Source organism: Arachis hypogaea, chromosome 10 (assembly GCF_003086295.3).
Source record: "Arachis hypogaea cultivar Tifrunner chromosome 10, arahy.Tifrunner.gnm2.J5K5, whole genome shotgun sequence".
Lineage (NCBI taxonomy): Eukaryota > Viridiplantae > Streptophyta > Magnoliopsida > Fabales > Fabaceae > Arachis > Arachis hypogaea.
Genome location: NC_092045.1, coordinates 6,728,626 through 6,753,060, shown reverse-complemented (window position 1 = coordinate 6,753,060; position 24,435 = coordinate 6,728,626). Strand labels below are relative to the sequence as shown.

The following is a 24,435-nucleotide window of genomic DNA, read 5'->3' as shown; positions in this document are numbered from 1 at the left end:
CGCTAAGTTATATTGGAAATATAATTTATGTAATTGGGACAAAAAAACTAAATAAATTTTATAAATATATTTTGTCAATGTTTAATTACACGTCAGATATTATATATGTTGTCAATTAATATTTTACAACATTAATTATTGACAAAAATTATTAATAAAATGATTAAATAATAAATATGATTAATTTTTAATTTTTGATAAATCAATTTAATTGAAAAAAAATTAACAATAAATTTAAAAAATATCTTATTTTTAAAAAATTAATTTAACAATTAATCTTTAAAAAATAAAAATTTAGTGAAGAGATCTTGTATTTTGGTCAAATCTAAACTGAAAATCAATCAGAATGGTATCAAATCAACTTAGTGTCATAACCACTATTATTATGGCCATCTCTCACCGTTCATTCAAAAGACATCCTATTTAATTATTAGTTATTAATTATACTTTAATTAAAGTAGGAAAGGGTGGCAAAAGAACCTTCATATGAAACAAATTGATGGCAATAATCCCCAAGTGACCGAATCTAATTTTAATTTGAGACAAAAAAATATAATAATTAAAAATATAATTATAAAAAATTAATAAAAAAATAAAAAAAATAAAAAATAAATTATATTTTTTATTAATTTTTTAATTTTTTTTAATTAAAATAGACATAAACTACACTAATTTAATGTTTGATACATTATTTTTGTTTATCTCTTCTGTCAAATACATTGTTTCTGTATCTCGGTGTCCTGAGCAGCCCTTCATATGAAACAAATTGATGGCGGTATTCCCCAAGTCACCGAATCCAATTCTAATTTGTTTCCGTAATCTAATTCTCCTTGAACAATTTCCAACAAATTGACTTGATAACTGTTTTGGCCTACAGGAGCCACGAGGGTACTATAAAGTTGTGCAACGTATCTAGTTATCTACATAGTCACACCACCCAACATACATAGAATTTCTGAATCTAAACCTTAACCTTGTCCCCGAAAAATTCGATAACAACCAAGTATGGTAGTAAAGGTGTATGGTCCAGCATATGCTTCCCCAAAACGGGTGCTAGTGTGTCTGATTGAGAAACAAGTTGAGTTTGAAACAGTGGATGTTGATCTTTTCAAGGGGGAACATAAGGAACCTGAGTTCCTCAAGTTGCAGGTCCAACTTCTGATTTTTTGTTCTTCTAACTGAACCTCTTATTTACCTTTCTGTTTGCTTTATGTGGTTTCAAGATTTCTTCCTTCTTTGTATTTTTTTATGTATAATTATACGGTGGTACCTTTTCTTCTCCTAATTGTGCAGCCTTTTGGAGTTCTTCCTGTTATTCAAGATGGTGATTATACTCTCTATGGTTAGCTCACTCAATCCCTTACAAATTTCGTCAATTTTCCTTTCTCTTTCCCTTTTTTAAGTGCCATGCTTAGTAATTTAGTTTTATAAAATAATTTTAGTTGGATGGATGAAAGAAATGTGATAGTTAATTTGACGAAAGTGTGGAATCTAGCAAGATGATAATCTAGCAAGGATTTGTGTCTATTTTGCTAGATTTGGTTCTTGTGCAGCGACTAAAATATAAGAAATTGAAACAAAAATAAAACTCAATATTTTGTTTGGTATAAAATTGGAGACAAAAACTGAAACAAGAATAAAATTTTAATTTAATTTGAACAAAGGGTAAAATTAAAATTAATTAATTAAAATGAGAGTATTTTAAGTATAAAATGTTATTAAAGTTTCAATTTTTTCTCTAAAAATTTCAGTCTCCTATGTCCCTATTTTGTAGAGATACTAAAATATTGAAATTTTAGAGAAAGAAACAGAAATTTTAGTACCAGAGTCTTAGTCTTTCTGTCTATGTGCTAGTACCTCAAAACAAATGCTACTTTTAAGTTGTGTGGAATGATACAATATAAAAGAGTATTTATAGGTGTTAAGAGAATTTTTCATTTAAATTCATTCTAATGCACTTTGTGAAACCAATTCTGCAGAATCTCGTGCAATAATCAGGTACTATGCCGAAAAGTACAGAGATCAAGGGACTGAATTGCTAGGAAAGACAATAGAAGAGAGGGGTCTAGTGGAACAATGGGTTGAAGTTGAAGCCTACAATTTCCAACCTCCAATCTACAAATTAGTGGAGAATATTCTATTTGCCCCAATTCTGGGTGTTCCCTCAGATGCAAAAGCGGTTCAAGAGAGCGACGAAAAGATTGCCAAGGTTCTTGACATATACGAGGAGAGGTTGTCGAAAACCAAGTACTTAGCCGGGGATTTCTTCAGCCTTGCGGATCTTAGCCATCTGGCGTTTGGTCATTATCTTGTGAACCAAACCGGGAGAGGGAATTTGGTTAGAGAAAGGAAGCATGTGAGTGCTTGGTGGGATGATATTAGCAACAGGCCTTCTTGGAAGAAGGTTCTTGATCAATACAAGTACCCTGTCTAATTTGTTTCTATGATCTAGTTAGGAACATAATCAGATAAAGCTACCATGCTACCAATAAGGATCATAATTTGTTTTTCTATATTGCTTTTGTGTGTTTATCATAAGTTATTACATGAGAAATGAGAATAAATATCTTGTGTTGTTGGAGCTTCGCTTGAATACCTCTATTATCATTTAGCAACATCAGTTGAGAATGTAAAATAAGAAATTAAAGATAACATTTTTTGCTAGAATAGAACAATGAAATTCGCTCAAGTAAGCATTAAATTTGAATAATCTAACAAGTATCAACTGAGGAGGAGAAAGTATTGTTGTCCCATACATGGAAAATAGAACAAATTCATCCATAAACAAAGCATGTGCAGCATATGTGGCATTGCATCCATCCATGACCATGATTTGTGATAACTTATCATATAATTGAACTTAGACTATATTTCAGCAATCTTAGATTTTATCTTTAAAGATAGGTTAGTTTCAATCAATAATTTTATCGTTTCTATAATCATCTTTAAATTCAGTTTAACATGATCTTGACAAGTAATAATTCTGATACACATGTGGTTACTATTGTATCTTTTTATCGCCCAACAATATATTTTTATTAGACTAATCTTAAAAACCAAACATAGTTTATTATGTATTGTACATATTTAACATAGAATGACACCTTGTAATAAGCAAAAAAATATCTCTGTATTTCTTTATTAATTTAGATCTGAATTATAGTGTGACTCTTAAAATAAATATTGTAACTTTTGAGAATTACATACAAATTTAAGTACAAATAATATTTTTAACCACCGTAGAATCGATGACAAATATCTAACCGAGTAGAAAAAATCGTCGCAAAAAGTGATGCAAATTAAACAAAAATAATTTTGTAGCCGCCGTTTACAAAATTAATAATTTGATCAATTATTGAATAGTCGAATACACCTATAGTATTGAAATTGGAAGGACATATTGGTCCGTGTATAAAACTAACGGAACTTTGCTAAATATTTTTCAATTAAATAGTTAGAGACTATCTGACTTGTTTTCTCCGAAGGGTGAAAGGCATCCCAAAATACATATTTATTTGCATCTGAGCATGCAAATGGACTTTTTGGGTCGCATAAGTAACTCATCTCAAATCTCCCTGTTCCACAACATCCCACTTGCGCAACCTCAAAACCTGAATATTTTAAAATATTTACAAATAAATAAATAAATAAATTTCGTCTGATATTTCATTTCATTTAAATAACTGCATTTCACCATGACTTACCAATAAATAAACAAACAAATAAATGAATGAATTTAGTCTAATATTTCATGTCATTTAAATAACTGCATTTCACCATAGCTGAATATTAACGGACTATGCTTTGATTTGTTTTGAAAAATAGTTTATCAAAGTTTGTTTTCGAAAAATATATTTTTTTAAAAATTGTAACATATATAAATATAAAAGTAAATTTAGATATTTATTAATATATAATATATTTAAAAAAATTTAATTTTAATAAATATAATGCTCTTAAAAACAATTGTAATATTTAAAAGCTATAAGTACAAGCAAATAATTTTTTATTTATTAAATACAAAACGAAATGATTTTAGTTTTGAAAATAGAAATATATTTTCAAAAGAATAAAATATTAATTTAGTAGGATAACATTTAATTCATTTAAAATTTGTTGAGACTCAAACAAAATATTTAAAACATTAGAAACTAAATTAAATATTTTATTCAAACATTAAGAATTAAAATAATATTTTTCCTTTTCGAAAACCTTAATAATATAGAGAAGTAAACTATGAGTTACTAATAATATCTTTGGACTACAATTTCTTAAATCATGCTTTAACCTTACAAAAAGATAATCAACTTTTTTATTTTATTTTTTATGTGCAGTTAGAATCCCAAATCATATTTAAAAACAACTGAACCGTAATATTTCAATTAAATTGTTTTATTTATGGGCTTCAATAAATTAGTCACTGTAAAACATGTGCTTTTTTAATTAGTTGATTTTAAAAATTTAGTTTCTATATTTGAAATTCTTCCTATACTATATTTCTAATGAATTAAGGAAAGGTATATACTATATATACAAAAACAGTACACTTGTTTTTTAAGGAAAAAATTGGAACCAAAACAAATTATATGATCAGACCAAAACTGAAAAACACATGTTTTAAAGAGATTAAGAAATGGAAACTTGTCTAAGTGTTTATTATGTATTATTTAAGGTAAAAATTCAGTTGAAGTCGACTTCACGTGAAGTTAATACCTGAAAGCTGTTAGAATTATCTAACAGACGTGAGGTCGACTGCACCTGAATTTCTACCATTATTTAAACCATATTAATTGTGGCAATAATATTATTTGAACATTTCTAATAAATAATAATTCACAGTGGACTTACCAAAACGAGAAGGCTGTGTAACAATCTGCAATAAGATATCATATGCATTTGCATCAACTAATTGAAGCCCAGGAAGGTCCTTGTTAAGCTTACTCACTAACCATCTCAATTTACCATTAAATTCCAAAGCCACGTTATTGTATTCCTCCACGCAACCATGAAATTCCATAATGTTTATGGCTCTTTCCAATGGTAAACACCCCATAGGAGGCAACCCTGTCAGAGAAATTTTCCTTGCTCCAAGATGATATATTTCCTTGAAAAAATTCTCAGCTAGTCCAATTAAAAAATTCTCGTATTGTTGAACTTCCCTGAATTGGCACCTATGCTGAGGGAGTGTGTAATAGTTCTCTAGAAAATCATTTGTACCGATGCTAACTAAATATAATGCTTCTTTCAATATTTCATTAGCTTTCTCCTCACCAAGATGTGCCCTTAATTTTCTTTGGTACTCCTTATAGTACTCAATTTCTTTCCATAGAGGTATCACATCCTGTAAAATAATATAAAATAATTAAATTTTCATTTAAAAATAATAGCTTTGATATTTTAGAACAAAAATTCAACCATGAAAAAAAATTATTATGCACAAAGTATATTAGTTCAACTCTGCTTTATAAAGGAGATTTTCCTTGTAGTACATAGTAATTAACAATAAGTTTTTCATTTAGAAATACAATTTTTAAGAGAGAAAAAAAAATTAATATTGTTTAAATGAGATTTGGTAAAATTTTATCAAAAATTTTCAATTTTAAAAAAATCAGGCTATCTTTCTTTAATTTAGAATGTCATGAGTTATTTTATTAAAATACAAATTTTTGGATATAAAAATGATAATTTGCTAATTGGATTAAAGTCAGATACATATTCATACCATACATATGATACAAAAAGATTCTACTATGACATTTATTAAAAAAATTCACAAATATTATTTTTGTTCGTTATCTATCTATATCTCTTTATATTTGGCTCTTAATTTGTAGTTTTATTTCTTTTGATAACAATACTGTTCATACCCTGGCCCAATGTCAAAGGCCCAGGTCCAAATAAAAGGCCTAATCTGTAGGATTAAGCCTAGCTAAGTACCGGCTTTCACGTAAGAAGTCGGTATCAACCACGACTTGCTGTAAAGAAGTCGGACATGAGATTAGCTGGCAGATAAACACTCAATTCAAATGAGTAACCGCCCCTAAAATCTCTCCAACCGCTTCATAAAGCCATGTCTTAACCTCCCTAAGATAATGGGACGGTTAACACCCTAAAGATACGGCACTACTCCAACGGTAGTTATTGGCTCACCACTATAAATACACTGACACCCCTCAGGTATCTCTAAGCCCAATACTCTCTAGACCTGCTAACACCCTTGCTGACTTAGGCATCGGAGTGTCCTTGCAGGTACCACCCCCCATTCACCCACTTGTACAAGTCGGAAGGAGGCTCCAGCGTGTAAACCAACTCGGAGTTCACCCTTCGCGGACGATTGGGCCAACCTACACCATTCATTCCATTAATCTCTGGTTACCCACAGTAACATTGGCGCCGTTGCCGGGGACCCGAGAGATCATCCCTTGATGGCGGACAGATCCTAGGAAGAAGGCCATGTGGAAACAGATTCCGAACAAGAGAATCTGGACACAGGTAATAACAATGTGGACTTAGCCCTCCACCAGGAGGTTAACAATCAGCAGAGAGAGGGCACCTCCGGGGTAAAAAACCCGAAGGCAAACTCCTCAGACGAACGCGAATCAGAAAAAGGCGGACCATCCCACGTAACTGAACTAATGGGGTTAGTCCACAGCCGCCTGGAACAGTTGGAACAAGAGCGGGAGCAACAAAAGGAAACAGAGAAGTATCTAAAAGAGGAGATGGAACGGCGAAAAGAGTTAGAAAGAAAACTCTTAGAGCTGGAATCTTTCCTCAAAAATCGCAACTCCCGTGACCAACAGGAAGAGCCACCATTAGGGGGAGAGGATCCCTTTAGCGAGGACATAATGAGGGCTAAAGTTCCGAGGAACTTCAAAAGCCCTGATATGGACCTCTACGATGGCACTACGGAACCAAAGCATCATCTGAGCAATTTCAAAAGTCGGATGTACCTGGCTGATGCTTCCGACGCTACGCGATGCAAGGCCTTTCCAACCACTTTGTCGAAAGCAGCGATGAAGTGGTTCGATAGCCTTCCCCCGAGATCAATCACCAGCTTTGAAGACCTCTCAAGGAAGTTTTTGATGAGGTTTTCAATTCAGAAAGACAAGGTAAAACATGCACCGAGCCTCCTGGGAATAAAACAGGAGGTCGGGGAATCTTTACGAGCCTATATGGAAAGGTTCAACAAAGCATGTTTGGAGATCCAAGACCTGCCCACAGAGGCAGTCATAATGGGGCTGGTCAATGGGCTCAGAGAAGGTCCCTTCTCACAGTTCATATCTAAAAGACACCCCGTTTCTCTAAGTGATGTACAAGAAAGAGCTGAAAAGTACATCAATATGGAGGAGAATGCCAAATTAAGGGACATGAGTTGGCGACCTGGACTCCCTCCCTCAACTAAAGAGAAGGAAAGGGAAGCCAGGAAAAAGGAAGAACTCGGTCTCGAAAGGCCAAGGAAATATCACTCTTATACTCCCCTAAAAGTTTCTATAGTGGATGTATACAGAGAGATTTGCAACACTGAAAGACTGCCACCCCCCAGACCCATTAAAAATAAAAAAGGGGGGAGCCGCAGCAATTACTGCGAGTACCATAAAATATATGGTCACTCCACGAACGACTGCTACGACCTCAAGAATGTGATAGAAAAGCTGGCTAGAGAAGGTCGGCTTGATAGATATCTCATAGAGAGGTCGGACAACCATGGAAAGAGAAAGCAAGAGGATGTGGATAGAAGAGACCCACCGCCGCAAACTCCAGAGAGGCATATTCATATGATCTCAGGAGGGTTTGCGGGAGGGGGGCTTACTAAATCCTCTCGCAAAAGACATCTTAAAAGAGTCTACCAAGTCAGGGAAGAGTCACCCGACCTCCCTACTATTTCGTTCACAAAAGAAGATGGGCAAGGGATAATCCATGGACACAATGATCCAGTGGTAATAACTATGATCCTAGCAAATGCCCATCTCCACAGAACCCTAGTAGACCAAGGAAGTTCGGCGGACATTCTTTTCAAGCCAGCTTTCGATAAGTTAGGGTTAGATGAGAAAGAGTTGAGAGCCTACCCCGATACCCTATATGGATTAGGGGACACGCCAATAAAACCACTAGGATTTTTGCCCCTTCACACCACTTTTGGAAAAGGGGAAAGATCAAGGACTCTGAGCGTAGACTTCATAGTCATTGATAAAGGGTCAGCCTATAATGCCTTAATTGGCAGGACTACCCTTAATCGGCTCGGAGCAGTGGTATCCACTCCCCACCTCTGCATGAAATTCCCGACCTCAGCGGGAATAGCAACGGTAAGAGGAGATCAAAAATTGGCGAGGAAATGCTACAATGAAAGCCTAAATCTGAGAGGAAAAAGCAAAGAAGTCCACACTATAGAGCTCGGTGGCGCAAGGGCCAGAGAAGAGCTGCGACCTCAACCGGGAGGAAAAATCGAGGATACGAGTTGGTGGGGAGGAAGGAAAAAACACTTACATAGGAGCCAACCTAGGGGAAACCCTAAAACAAGGGTTGGCTGAACTCCTAAGAGCTAATTCCGACCTCTTCGCTTGGAAGGCTTCCGACATGCCCGGGATTGATCCCGAGCTCATGTCCCACAAGCTCTCGGTTTACCCAGGATCTCGACCTGTACAACAAAGAAGACGCAAGCTCGGCACAGAACGAGCCCTAATAGTAGAAGAGCAAGTACAGGCGCTCCTGGAAGCCGGCTTTATTAGAGAGGTCAAGTACCCAACATGGCTAGCCAATGTAGTACTAGTCAAAAAACAGAATGGTAAATGGAGAATGTGCGTCGACTATACCGACCTAAATAAGGCATGTCCTAAGGACCCTTTTCCCCTACCAAGTATTGATACCTTAGTGGACTCCAGCTCGGGGTACCAATACTTGTCGTTCATGGACGCCTACTCGGGATATAATCAAATCCCGATGCATGAGCCAGACCAGGAGAAAACATCATTCATCACACCCAAAGCCAACTATTGCTACGTGGTCATGCCATTCGGATTAAAGAATGCAGGAGCCACATATCAAAGGTTGATGAATAAAGTGTTTTCCCCCCACCTGGGGAGCCTAATGGAAGTATACGTCGACGACATGCTAGTAAAAACCAAGAAAGAAGTCGACCTCTTATCCGACCTCTCACAAGTCTTTGACACCATAAGGTTGCATGGGATGAGACTAAATCCTGCAAAATGCGCCTTCGCGGTGGAAGCAGGAAAATTTCTAGGATTTATGCTAACACAAAGAGGGATTGAGGCCAATCCCGATAAATGTAGAGCCATCCTAGAAATGAAAAGTCCGACTTGTTTGAGAGAAGTCCAGTAGCTCAACGGCCGACTTGCAGCGCTCTCCAGATTTTTGGCAGGATCGGCACTAAAATCCCTTCCACTATTTTCCTTATTAAGAAAGGGATGCCCATTCGAATGGACTCCGGAATGCGAGGAGGCGTTCCAAGAGTTCAAAAGGTTTTTAAGCCAACCTCCTATCCTAACCCGACCAGTGCCAGGAAAAGACCTCGTTCTGTACTTATCCGTAGCAAACAGGGCTGTCTCGTCGGCCCTGATAAAAGAAGACGAGGTCGGACAACACCCAGTCTACTTCATCAGTAAGGTTCTACAAGGCCCTGAACTAAGGTACCACAAACTAGAAAAGTTTGCCTACTCCTTAGTAATAGCCTCACGAAGGCTACGACCTTATTTTCAAGCTCACACAATAAGAGTCCGTACAAACCAACCCATGAAGCAAATCCTTCAAAAGACAGATGTTGCAGGGAGAATGGTTCAATGGGCAATAGAGCTCTCCGAGTTCGATCTGAGATATGAAACTCGGACAGCAATTAAAGCCCAATGCCTTGCCGACTTCGTGGCAGAATACGCAGGGGACCAAGAGGAAAAACCGACTACATGGTAACTCTATGTAGACGGATCCTCCAACAAAACGGGAAGCGGCGCAGGCATAATATTAGTAGATGAAAGAGGAACCCAAATAGAGGTTTCCTTAAAATTTGAATTTCCGGCTTCAAATAATCAGGCAGAATATGAAGCCTTGATAGCCGGACTAAAATTGGCAGAAGAAGTCGGTGCTACAAAAGTGATGATATACAGTGACTCACAGGTGGTGACCTCCCAAATAAGTGGAGAATATCAGGCAAAGGACCCTAATATGAAGAGGTATTTGGAAAAAACTTTGGAACACCTTGGGCGCTTTGCAGAAACCGAGGTCAAACACATAACTCGGGATCTAAACAGCAGAGCGGATGCCCTATCCAAGTTAGCAAGTACCAAACCAGGAGGAAACAACAGAAGCCTGATTCAAGAAACCCTCCAAGAGCCCTCGGTAGCAAAAACAGAAGATAAGCAAGAAGTACTTGAGGTAGTCGGTTTAAACCTCGGATAGATGAATCCCTTAGTCGAATACTTGAAATTCGACATCCTCCCTAAGGAGGAGAAAGAAGCTAAAAAGATCCGAAGGGAAGCACAGCATTACACCTTGGTGAGAAATATCCTCTACAGAAGAGGGATATCAACACCATTGTTAAAATGCATACCGACCTCAAGAACCACCGAGGTATTGGAGGAAGTACATAGCGGGATCTGTGAAAATCATCTCGGAGCAAGATCACTAGCCAGAAAAGTAATCCGAGCTGGATTCTACTGGCCGACCTTGCAAAAAGATGCCACCGAATTTGTGAAAAAGTGTCAACCGTGCCAGATGCATGCAAATTTCCACGTGGCTCCCCCAGAAGAGCTCATTAGTATCACTTCTCCATGGCCTTTTGCAAAATGGGGAATGGATTTGTTAGGTCCTTTTCCCCAAGCGCCAGGACAAGTCAAATACTTGATCGTGGGAATAGATTACTTCACAAAATGGATAGAAGCAGAACCACTAGCCACTATCACCGCTCAAAGAAGTCGTAGGTTCCTCTACAAAAATATCATCACAAGGTATGGGATACCTCATTCCATTACTACGGATAATGGAACCCAATTCACCGACGCTACCTTCAGGAGCTTAGTGGCCAGTATGAAAATCAAGCATCAGTTCACCTCGGTGGAACACCCACAGGCCAATGGGCAAGCCGAGGCAGCCAACAAAATCATACTGGCAGGACTAAAGAAGAGACTACAGGAAGCAAAGGGAGCTTGGGCTGAAGAGCTCCCTCAGGTGTTATGGGCTTATAGGACAACCCCCCAATCCGCCACAGGAGAAACACCTTTCCGACTAGTCTATGGTCTAGAAGCCATGATTCCAATAGAAGTCAATGAGCAAAGCCCAAGGGTAATTCTCCATGACGAGGTCGGAAATGTACGGGGACACAAAGAGGAGCTCGACTTGCTCCCCGAAGTCCGAGAAGATGCCCAGATAAGAGAAGCGGCATTGAAACAAAGGATGACTACCAGGTACAACAAGAAAGTCATTCGAAGAACATTTGCCCCGGATGACTTGGTCCTAATCAGAAACGACATTGGAGTCAACAAATCAGGAGAAGGAAAGCTCGCCGCAAATTGGAAGGGACCATACAAAATCAAGGAAGTGTTAGGGAAAGGTTATTATAAAATAACCGACCTGAACAGCATTGAGTTACCAAGATCGTGGCATGCTTGTAATATGAAAAGGTACTACAGTTAAAGCGAACTCTACTCCCTGATGTACTCTTTTCCCAACTCCATGATTTTTTCCCAAAAGGGTTTTTTCTGGAGAAGGGTTTTTAACGAGGCATCATAGTAGAGGCTAAGGGAAAATAGGCTATTTACACCCTTAGTAGCAAGAAGGTACCTCCTCAATTAATAAAGATCTTTTCATCTACAATATCTCTTATAACATCCTTCTTTATTTTTCCTAAGTCTTTCTACAAAACGCGCCGACTTAAGCTCGACAAAACGTGAAAATCCCATGAACCGACCTAGATGGTCGTCAGGATAAAACGACGAGGTACAAGTCGGCGTAAAGAGGTTGTATGAGTTGATCGTAAAAACTCGGGAACAATCCGACTCCTAAGTCGAGATGAGACCCGAGTAAATCGAACTCGGAAATACTCCGAGTAGATAAAAAACGCATCACAAAAATAACCTAAGTCATAAAAACTCACTAAAGCAAAGTTGAGTATAAAGGATAACAAAAAGAGATTGGAAAACCTAAGAAAAGTTTAAAGGCTGCATAAAAGCCCTTGAACGAAAAGGCTTGAAAAACAAGACAAGCCAATAGAAAAGGTTTTCAGAAAAAGATCAAGAGGGTTTTCGAAATATCGAAATTAGAAAAGCATACACGCATGAGGTAACTTAAACCCTTATCCAAAAAAAGGGCATTTATTTTGTTAATCTAAACCCTTATTCAAAAAAGGGCACTTGCTGGAATATTTTGTTTACGGCCTTAAAAGGCCAAAGGAAATTGTTCAAGTGTCACCAAATAAATGAGTTTAAAAAAGGGGGGACTCACAGGCCGAGCCCCCATATAGCCATAAAAAATTCATTTTTTCAGAAGAGTAGAAGGATCACCACCACCAGACTCAGGAGGAGCGCCACCGGGACCAGGAAGAGAGGCTGAAGAGGAGGTCGGAGGAACAACTGAAGAGCTCGGAGCGTCTTCAGGACGAGGAGGGGACTCAATAATCCTCTGCCCCCGAGTCTTCAGTTCTGACTCGGAAACAACCACGGGGACAGGAGGATCCACGATAGCACCATCAATAACGACTTTATCAGGATGTAAAGGAGAAAGATCCAAGTCGGGAGCGATAACTCTGACTTGCTCCAGGAAAATTCTCCAAGACACCTCGGCACCATCAGCAATAGAGTCCTCCAACTCGGCATACGCATTCCAGGAATTCAGCAAATCCTTCCTCACAGACACAAGATCCTGAAATAAACTCTGGTAACTATCTTGTGCTGTCTTCCTCAAGTTCGCCTCCATAGTACATTGGGCCCGCAGCTTGCTCTCCTTCTCCCGGAGGCTATCTCTCTCCTCTCTCAATTTAGCTACCTCCTCCTTCAACTCCCTCTCATGACCCTGGTAAGCAAGAAGCCTCCCCTCCAGCTCCTTAACCTTCGAGGTTACCCCCAAAGAGCTGAGGGGAGTCTTCTCAAAGATATCCAAAAGCTTGCCACAAACACCCGCCGTCCGAAAACTCTCCTCAGCCAGAATGGTGAGGTGGTTTCGAATAGAAACATCATCCATGCTTATATGAGGATAGATGTTGACGAATGCAAGAGCATCCGCCTTAACCCCACCATCAAAAGAAGAGCCAGACTCTAAAGTCTTACGCTTCTTCTTCTCTGGCTCAGGAAGAAGTCGGGCAGAAGGAAGTGGTCGGGACAAGCTGGAAGAAGAAATCACAATGGGCTGAGAGGGAGTCCCCACGTTTTGAGGAGGAGGAGGAGGAGGAGGAGGGGAGACGATTGCCCTGGCACCACCGGCCCTAGCCCGAGATTTTGCCTTAGCCTCCTGAACCCTCTGGTAAGATTCCTGAGCATTCTTCCTTGCCATATCTACAAAAAGAAATAAATTAGCAAAATTTACAAGTCGGCAAAAACTCAAAGAAACAAGTCGGAAATAGGAAATGCATTTACTACCTAGTTGCGACCGAACAAAGGTCGGCGTCCCCTGAAGGAATTTCCTAGTATCCAAGTATGGGCCCTCCCCCACGCTTCTCGGAAAAACCCCACAATGGCCGCCTCCACCTCGTCTAGGTCATCTAGACCATACTTTTCACAAGGGGAGGCCTCCAGCCAATAAAGGGGAAAGCGAGGGGAAGAATGCTCATCCAGGAAAAAGGGGTGGTGACCCTCTACAGCTTGCACTTTGAAAAAATAATTTTTGAAGTCATGGAAGGATTCATCAAAAAGAGTGAAAATCCTCCGACCTTGTATGGCTCGGAAGGATACCCATTGTTGTTTGTTGTTTAGCCCACTAAAGGGCTTAGTCATATGGAAAAGAAAGAAGAAAATCCTCAAAGAAGTCGGAAAGTCCAAAGCGTGACTAACAAACTGAAAAATCTTCAGAAAACCCCAAGAATTGGGGTGAAGTTGAGTAGGGGCAACTCGACAGTGGTGCAAAACAGATACTTCAAAATCCGAGAAAGGAAGGAAAACACCCAAGCGGGTGATCATACATTCATACATAAAGAAAAAATGAGGGGCCGCCTCATTGATTCTCCCAAAACAAACCCGGTCTTCCGGACCCGGGGTTATCAACTCATATTTTGGCTCGTCCTCCTCCGAAGTACAAAGCCTGTGATGAGTACGAAGATGAGTGATAAACTCAGCGTCGACCAAGGGTTCCTCCCCAAGGACCGTGACATCAACCCATTGAGAAAGAACATCTACAGAAGCCATTTTTTCTTTATATAAAAGGTAACAGAAACCTACAAAAAAAAAAGAAAAAGAAAATCAAAAAACACGGTCCCTAAAGAGAGGGGATACGAAGCCGAAATCTACAGACCAACCTATCCACCCACAAAACAAAAGCATAAGGCATGACGTGAAAGAAGTAAAACTAACCTTCGTCCGAAAAGTGAAGGTTGGAAAAAGCAGAAATCTTCGAGCACCAGAATGCAGCACGAGCAAGGAAAGAAGAAGTTTGAAAGATTGCAGAAACGGAAAAATGAAAGAGAGGGAAAGTATTTATAAACATGCTAAGGGGCATAATGGTAAAAGCGAAGCAGTCATTAATGAGATTGCACCGTTACCAAAGCCCTCAAATCCCTGAATACTTCCCCAACGGACACGACGCTTGAATTGACGTAACTGTCAGAAACAAAAGGTCGCGAAAATCACGTCGGTTTATAAGACCCATGTTTCCTCCAAATAAGTCGACTACGAACCCGAGTTAAATACTTGAACCCAAGCTCTAAGAGACTTTGGGCTCAAGTAGGGGCACTGTTCATACCCTGGCCCAATGTCAAAGGCCCAGGTCCAAATAAAAGGCCTAATCTGTAGGATTAAGCCTAGCTAAGTACCGGCTTTCACGTAAGAAGTCGGTATCAACCACGACTTGCTCTAAAGAAGTCGGACATGAGATTAGCTGGCAGATAAACACTCAATTCAAATGAGTAACCGCCCCTAAAATCTCTCCAACCGCTTCATAAAGCCATATCTTAACCTCCCTAAGATAATGGGACGGTTAACACCCTAAAGATACGGCACTACTCCAACGGTGGTTATTGGCTCACCACTATAAATACACTGACACCCCTCAGGTATCTCTAAGCCCAATACTCTCTAGACCTGCTAACACCCTTGCTGACTTAGGCATCGGAGTGTCCTTGCAGGTACCACCCCCCATTCACCCACTTGTACAAGTCGGAAGGAGGCTCCAGCGTGTAAACCAACTCGGAGTTCACCCTTCGTGGACGATTGGGCCAACCTACACCATTCATTCCATTAATCTCTGGTTACCCACAGTAACAAATACATTTACTAAGAGTAATTTCTAGTGCAAAATATATAGAGTGAAAGTAATAACACACACTTACAACAACATTTGAAGTAGCATTGTCAAACCCAGTTCTAGCAGACGCAAAACAAACACCATTAGAATAATTGGCCTAAGACCAAAGGCCTCAGAGATAAAATCAGGGGCAATTTTTCCATTTGAGAATCTCCCTGTTGTGTTTCCATCAGGAAAATCACGCCCATAAGGCTCAAAGTTGCTCCTTGCAATTGTTGGAATGAAGTTGTTGTTACCAGAATCAACTGATGAGTCTCCAAACACTATTATTGCTGGAACCTTGTTTTTGTTATAATTATTATTATTATTGACACTGCTGCTATGTAAAAAGAAATGAATTTGAAACAGAAATAATGAGTAACACAAAAAAATTTTCATGATAATAATGTTGGTTATGCTTTTGTGACAAAAATCCTATATTGAGTGCAGAATACTGCAGATAGAGAGGTACCTGTGACAGGTATGCTATTTATTGAGAAGGAGAGGTTATTGTCCTTTTTAATAAGAGGAAAAAATGTTAACTATCACAAATTAACAATTACATTAAGAAAATAGTAATAGACTTAATTGTAATTAGTTAGTCACTTTAGTATATACTAATTAGATTATAAATTAATTTAGCTAAAAAAATTAAAATCTAAAATAATATTTGTTAGGTGGTTAACCTTATATACTTTTTTATGTATCTCAACCACTACAAAATTAATTATATCCATACATTAAAAAATTAGAGACAAAGAAGAAAGAAAAGCAAGAGATACAGATATGGCTACCTCTAATTCAATACTAAACACCGTATATACCTTTAATCTAGGTGAAAAACTTTTGAGATATTTGTCACATAAACAGCCATTACCAAAAAGACCAAAAACTAAAACAAATTAGAGCCAAAAGAAAATGTTTTAGTTTAATACTTTTTCTTACTACTCTTTATGTTTTCAAGTAAGTATTTACTTTTTTTTAATAATTTGTTTTATAAATAAATGTTGATAAAATTAGAAAACTAATTAGTATATATGGAAATGAATATTGTCACTGTTATTGATGAGAAGAAAAAAAATAGGACGATTAATAGATAAGGTAGAAATCAAAGATAATAATAAAATGAGAGTTGGATAGTGATTTTTTACTAGACCTTTAAAAATTTTATTCTTAACCATTCTAAAACCAATAATGACATCATATAATAAGATCTCACAATTTAGTGTTGAACCATACTTTAATCCTATTCATTATAGATATATATTTTTTTAGATGCTTTGCAATATTGCGCACTCATTTGACTTAATTGTGTTTGTTATAAATAAATGTATTCAATTTATGAGTAATCATTAATCACTCATTGAAAATCATTCAAGCATATCTTAAGTGCTGTCTAAATTTTAGCTAATCCTATCATGTTTGAAATAGAGTTAATCAACAAAAATTGAAAAATTGTGCATGTTGGAAGAACTAACTAGGTAGCTGGCATCTACACAAAAGCTCCATCTTAAGTACAAATTTAAAGATCATTCACAAATCTCCCTTGATTTTGAGGGACTGACAAGAGAGATGCTACTAATAAAAAATCTTCAACTGAATTAGTTAGAATAGGTCAACGATAGTTAGTGTACAAAACAAAGTCATAACTCATTTTCTTTGCATGACTTGCATTCTAAAAAATTACAATTTCTCTCAATTCAGTTCTTTCTGATCTAATCTCTTTTTACTATCAGTTCAAGAACTTCAATAAGTTTAAATGCTAATATCAAATGCTTCAAGGGAAAATTTATTATCTGAAAATTAAGGATAATTAGTTGAATGTTGAGACAATTGGTCAAGGTCGAAGAAATGAGAAGATTGTCCATAGATAGATATGAGTATTTGTTAGGATTTGGTTGAATTAGTCCCACATTGCTTAGGATAGCAAATGGAGTGGGTGGCCTAGGCTATAAATATGAGGCTAAGTTCTTCATTTGTTTTTGCACCAGTCAGAAACACTTTAAGCTTGTATCTGATTTTTCTTTTCCTCTGTACTCTTTGATTAGAGAGTGTTGTGAGGTGTAGTTAGATATTTGCTTTGAAAGAGTGTGGGTGTACTGGGGTGCCGGTGAGAGAAAGAAGTCTATGTGTTGTAACAATTTTCACATAGTGATATTCTCTGGTTGTCATTTGACAACGGCCGTGGTTTTTTCTCCGGTAATTGGAGTTTCCACGTTAAATTCTTGTGTTGTGATTGTATCTATTTTATTTCTCTGTCAAAGGTGTTTTCTCAAGGGGGAATGGTGTCTTATTCCCAACAAGTGGTATCAGAGCTTCGGTTCGGTGGGATTTATTCTTAGTATGCTCTGTGGTTGCAGCCTAGTCTAATCTCTTTGGTTGCTGTTGTTGTTGCTGGAAGGCAGTGTGACTCTGTGAGAGTGCAGTTTGGAAAAGGTTCTGGCTAAGGAAAGACTTGGTATTTAAGTGTGTCCATTGTGACCCACCTCTCTTTCCTGGGGACCCTTCCTAGTGCACGGTCTACAGTTGAGTTATAATATTCCAGTATACGGTTGCAACAATGTCAGGATATTCAAGTGCTGTGAAGCTTGAAATAGAGAAATTTGATGGAAGAATCAATTTTGGCTTGTGGCAAGTACAAGTCAAGGATGTGTTGATACAATCAGGTTTGCACAAGGCGTTGAAGGAGAAGATCTCTGGTTGCTCTCTCTATGAGAGAAGATGATGTTCTCTAGAAGACAAGAAGTATCCTCATGGTATTACCGCACTGCCATGGATAAGGATAAGTTGTGGCAATCGGGTCCACAATTGCACACGGGCATTGGTTGGCGTTGAGATGCAAGGTGTGTGGCGGAGTTAGGTCGATGGCTGAAGAACTTCCAGGAAAAGCCAATTTGGAAGTTGCACCATGAATTTTCAGCAAGGTTTCGATCTGTACCAAGGCGAAATTCTTGGAGTGGTCTAATTCCAAGTGAGTATACTTTCATGGTGGAGTATGATAGTTCTCTGAACTATGATTGTCGGTATAGACAATGGCAGCAAAGAATTGTCGGTGTTGACAATGGAAGCTGAAGATGTGTGACTATTTCAATCAAGGTGGAGATTGTTAGGATTTGGTTGAATTAGTCCTACATTGCTTAGGATAGCAAATGGAGTGGGTGGCCTAGGCTATAAATATGAGGCTAAGTTCTTCATTTGTTTTTGCACCAGTCAGAAACACTTTAAGCTTGTATCTGATTTTTCTTTTCCTCTGTACTCTTTGATTAGAGAGTGTTGTGAGGTGTAGTTAGATATTTGCTTTGAAAGAGTGTGGGTGTACTGGGGTGCCGGTGAGAGAAAGAAGTCTATGTGTTGTAACAATTTTCACATAGTGATATTCTCTGGTTGTCATTTGACAACGGCCGTGGTTTTTTCTCCGGTAATTGGAGTTTCCACGTTAAATTCTTGTGTTGTGATTGTATCTATTTTATTTCTCTGTCAAAGGTGTTTTCTCAAGGGGGAATGGTGTCTTATTCCCAACAGTATTTTGGTTAAGACTTGTTGTCCGTCAAAAGATTTAAGGAGCAATCCACATCGGTTTTTGGATAAAGATGAAGATTTGAGACCAAATCAACAACTAAAGTAATGATTGAGAATTTAGAAAATCATGCAACATGAAAACTTGAAGTCCCCAGTCAGTTTCTTCTATAAGTGTATTATGTCTATAAATAGGATAAAGAAATTGGAATCAAGGCATATTTTCATTTTATTATATAAACACATGTACTCTGAAAAATTTTGGATTATACTAATAAAAGGAAGGATGCATTGTTAGTGCATGTGAGTGTTTAGAACAAATTTAATTCTTGTTCTATTTATATTTTTGTATTTTATTTTTTTTATCTTTATAAATTCTACAATTTATCATTTCACAATTTATATTTTTTTAACTTTTATATTTCTGCCAGTTTCATTCAAATTTTTGTTGTATTTTTAGTTTTTTACACATTTTAATACAAATTATCTATTACTTTTTTCTTCATGTGATTTTTCTTACTTACGAAGACATATTTAAATTTTATTTTATTATTTTAAACTATTTAATAGTACTATAAATTTATTGTGCAACTCACAAAATGAAATTATGTTTATTCTTCGAATTAAAATTATGATACTAACTTCATTTATCTTAAATTTAAACAAATTAATTACTCACCAAAATTTATTGAATTGCGTGCATGACTAAATATTATAATAAGACTTTCCAGAAATATGATAAGAAAATAATTTTGGTAAGAAATTTGGATAGATTGAGTAATTGGAATAATGAATCATCAAACATACAAAAGGTTAAGAAGATAAATAATAAAGATGAATGATTTGATTTTAAAGTTGACAGACAATTAAAGGTTCACAGTGAATTTAGTACGTTATGGACCCAATCTAGCAAAAGATAGGTTAAGGCAACGGTAACACAAATACCATAGATCGAAAGAATGGGCCACCCCTATATTAAGGCAATTATATTACACAGCTAATATCTTCTTAAATTTATCAATGTATTTATTATAGGGCATGCAGACATTAAATTTTGATAAATTTAAAAATTTTTCTTTTATAAAGATAGAGAGATTTAAACTTATAATCTCTTAAATGAATATAAGAAGACTCTATCATTTAAATTATAATTTATAAATAAATTTAAAAATTAAAAAATAAATAAAAGTCGGTTTACATTTTCAGTTCATTCGACGTTTTATTTTAATTGTGTGATAAACGAAAGAAAATAATTCACATCAAAAAATAATTTTAGAAGATCGTAGAGTTAAAGAAATTTTTAGTCATCATTGTATAAAATTACAAAAAAAATCTACAATTAAATGAATTATTATATATTTATGTATAATTTTGTATATTACTTCATATATTTTTTAAAAAAATATTCAACCACTAAAATAACTAAATTTAACATAATAAAATAATCAAACATGTTATAACTTAATAATCATTTTTTTTCATAAAAATCATATCTTATACTATAGTTATTTTTTTGTTTTTATGTAGCATGTCTCTGTTTTTTCACATACTGATTCAGTTTTTTCTACTCCTCTAATAATAAAATTATAATTGCCTAAAATTGTTCAAAATGTAATTTTTAATATCAAATTAAAATATTAATCAAGTACGTAGTGCTTGGAATCTTTTGAAATTGGAATTAATTTAATTGAAAAATCAATTATTTTATTTAGAATTAGAAAAAATAGAATTAATTTAATTTTTAAATCTCCTAAATTTGTTTTGATATAATATTTTTTATATATAAATGAGCCAAAGACCCAAGAAAACAAAAAATACCTACATTAAAATCAGGTATATTTACAGGGAGATGTACTCTCATTACATCAAGTACTCCAATTGGATCACTAATCAGCAGATATTACAATTGAAAAACATAAATTTTTGTTGTGTCCTTTAGGCGGAGGACATTGATTCAACAACAGTTTGACAATGAGCCACAGCTATTGAAGAATGGTGGTGGATTATGCAATATAATTGAGGAGAAAAAGATAAAAATGCAATATTTTAAACTCAAATCAATTTAATTCTCACTAATTTACTATTTAAACATAAAAAATAATTTTTAAATCATTATAATTCTCATTTTATATGACTTATTCCAAAATTGATTCAAAATCCAATTTGATTCCAAAATTTTACACTTCCAATTTCCAAACACACGGACAAAATTTAAAGTAGAATTCATATAGTACTTGAATTTTATTGTTTATTGAAAAATGTTAGAGAACTATTAAAAATTATTATTTTTGGTCATTAATTAGTCACTAATATTTAAAAATATAGAATAAAATATATTGTTAAATTACTTCATATTTTTTTGCTTTTACAAAGTAATTAGCCACTAAAATAATATAATCAAACTTATTATAATAGAAAAAATAAACCTGCTGTAGTGCAAATTACCAAACTTGTATACAACATCATTCAAAAAATTTTATAAACACTGAATATGAATTCTTATGTAGTATTTGATTATTAACTTAGTAACTAATTTTTTTTTTACACAAATAGTATAATGTTCCTTTAAAATAACTAGACTAAAACCCCACTGTAGTTCCTATTCATTTGGTTGCCTCCTCCTCTTTCTTTTGCTTTTGTTTTGCCGTAGCATGTTGCCTCTTTCTCTTGTTCTTTATGTCTTTATTTGACTGTCACATGTTCTTTCTATTTCGCAGTGGTATATCACCTCGTATTTCTATTCTTGTGCTTTCAGTGTCGCGACGTCCTCCTCTGTTTTCACTTCAAATTAAATTTTTTAGATAATTAAGAGCTCATTATTACTATAATTATTGCCATAATCATGTATTTTGATCTCTCTAATATCCTCTCTCATGTTCTAATTGTTTCAAGATGACTATTTGCAAAAATAAGTTCGTTGATATTGTTGGTGAACGTCTTCAGTCACATCAACTACTTTTTCATTATTCATGTTATTTGTATTAGCTTTTTTTATATAATTGTTGTATCAAATAAAAATAGGAATAGACATATCCATTGATAATATATAAGTTTGTTCAAAAAAAAGAATTAACAATAGAGAAAAGCTCTACATCAATGTAACTTTCACTCTACGCCCCACAGCCCCTTTTGTTTTACACGCGCCTCTTATAACCTATATAACGAATCCTTATTTTGCGTTATCAATATTTTTCAACGTAAACTTTTTCATACAACGTAAACTTCTTTCGCATTCTTCTTCCTCTTCTTCTTCTTCTTCTTAATTAAATTCGTTATTTTCCTCTTTTGTATTTTTCTTCTCTGCATTATGGATCTGGATTGATTCAACACAATTATCTTCGTCGTTCATCTTCTTCTTCGTTTTTTTTCTTCGATCTGCACTTTTGAATTGAAACAATGAATGAATCAACTTCAAATCAGTTGAATGAGTGCAATTTTGATGATTCTTTTCAAACGCATCAATTTGATGAGGTTTGGATTATTGAATTCTGAATCAAATTTAATGGAATGAAATTTCTAATTTTATTTTAAGTGAATTGAATGGACTGAGGTGATCTACATCTGAATTGAATTCAATTGAATTGATAATATGTAACTGTGAGTAATTGTGAGTGTCAGTAATTGTGAGTGTCAGTAATTGTGAGTAACTCTGAGTAAATGTGAGTAACTTTTCGGTTCGGTAAGTACTAAGGAGGTGGTTCATCACTTTCATATTTTTGGTTTGGTCTGCAAAAAGGATTCTAACAAAAATTAGACCAATATGTTCTATTTTCTTCCCTAAGCACTATATAATAGTTTCACCGCCGTAATTAAGATTTCGGTTCACCATAACTAAGATTTTGGTTCACCATGAGTACTGTGTTCGGTTCACCATGAGTACTGTGTTCGATTCATTCTGCACTATTCAAAACTCTTCTTCCTCACCTTCTACTGCTTCTTCACCAGAGAGAGAAGGAGGAAAAAATAAAAAATACAGTAGCAACAACAACAAAAGAATGACGATAGGGTTTAAGGGTTTAGGGTTTTAGGGTTTAGGGTTTATGGGTTCAGGGTTCAGTGTACAGGGGTTCAGTGTGTTTCAAATTTTTGCTTCGCCCCATGTATTAATTTCAGTTCACCGTATTCATGGTTAAGGGTTTAGGGTTTAGGGGTCTAGGGTTTAGGGTTCAGGGTTCAGGATTTTAGGGGTTTAAGATTTACGTAGGGTTTAGGGTTTAGGGTTTAGCATTTAGGGTTCATGGTTCAGTGTTCAGGGTTCGGATTCAAGGTTTAGGGTTTAGCGTTCAGGGTTCAGAGTTTAGAGTTCAGGGTTCAGGGTTTAGGGTTTAGGTTTTAGGGTGTAGGATCTATGGTTTAGGTTTTAGGGTTTTAGGGATTTAGGGTTTATGGGTTCAGGGTTCAGTGTTCAGGGTTCTGGTTTTAGTGTTTAGGGTTTAGGGTTCAGTGTTTAGGGGTTCATAATTTTTTGGTAAACAGGAGAGCGATTTTGATTACTCTTCTGAAATGAATCAAACTGATAAAGTTTGGATTATTCAATTTTGAATCGAATTGAATGGAATGCAATTGCTAATTTGAATTAAATTAAATGGACAAAGGTGTACTGAATTGAATTGATAATATGTAAATTGTAGGCAGAGTTATTTGAATTTGATTTTATATAATGGATTATGTTTCGTTCGGTTCACCATGAGTACTATGTTCGGTTCACCATGAGTACTGTGTTCGGTTCATCATGAGTATTGTGTTCGGTTCACCATGAGTACTGTGTTCGGTTCATTCTGTAGAAAGATGTTTGAATTTTATTTTATATAATGGATTATGTTTCGTTAACTAAGTACTATACAATTGTATTATTTTCGGTTCACTATAACTAAGATTTCAGTTCACCATGAGTACTGTGTTCGGTTCATTCTGCACTATTCAAAACTCTTCTTCCTCACCTTCTACTGCTTCTTCACCAGAGAGAGAAGGAGAAAAAGACAAAAAAATACAACAGCAACAACAACAAAAGAATGACGATAAGGAGAAAAAACGTGAAGAAGAAGGGTTGCGAAAAAGGAGGAGAAGGAGAAACATGAAGAAGAAGGCGAAGAAGAAGAAGACACTCCGTGCGTAAATGAGCGTGAAAAGAAGAAGAAGAAGAAGAAGCGTAGGGAGAAGACGTGTTGGGCGATTTCGTGTGTATTGGGCACGTGTATTTCACGTTTCATTTAATGGTATCGGATTTTTTTGGTGTTGGGCCAACTTGGTTACATGGTTACATGGATGTGTAGCATCCCCGTTAACAGTAATAAAAAAATAGTTAAGTACGATTTGGTCCTTAAGATATAGATCGAAAAATTTTTTGTTTCCAACCTATTTTGTATACAAAATCGTCCCTAAAGTTTAACTTAATTTTAAAATCGTATTTTTTACTTAAATCTTAAAATTTATTGTCAAATTATCCCTAAATATAAAAATTATAAAATAAAAAGAGAGGGAAAGCGA

General features: G+C 35.9%; 1 protein-coding gene and 1 pseudogene across 1 annotated transcript; one reads left to right on the top strand and one right to left on the bottom strand.

Annotated features, from left to right (window-relative positions):
• Positions 1-492: 492 nt before the first annotated feature.
• LOC112714985 (glutathione S-transferase F9) lies at positions 493-2,581 on the top strand. The gene is made up of 3 exons (XM_025766701.3): positions 493-1,149; positions 1,294-1,342; positions 1,980-2,581. Exons 1-3 carry the CDS (start codon positions 1,006-1,008, stop codon positions 2,432-2,434), a joined length of 648 nt encoding a protein of 215 aa, XP_025622486.1. The 5' UTR covers positions 493-1,005; the 3' UTR covers positions 2,435-2,581.
• Positions 2,582-2,870: 289 nt separating this feature from the next.
• Positions 2,871-24,435, bottom strand: part of LOC112717244 (GDSL esterase/lipase At2g42990-like) — a 38,059-nt pseudogene continuing 16,494 nt past the window's right edge.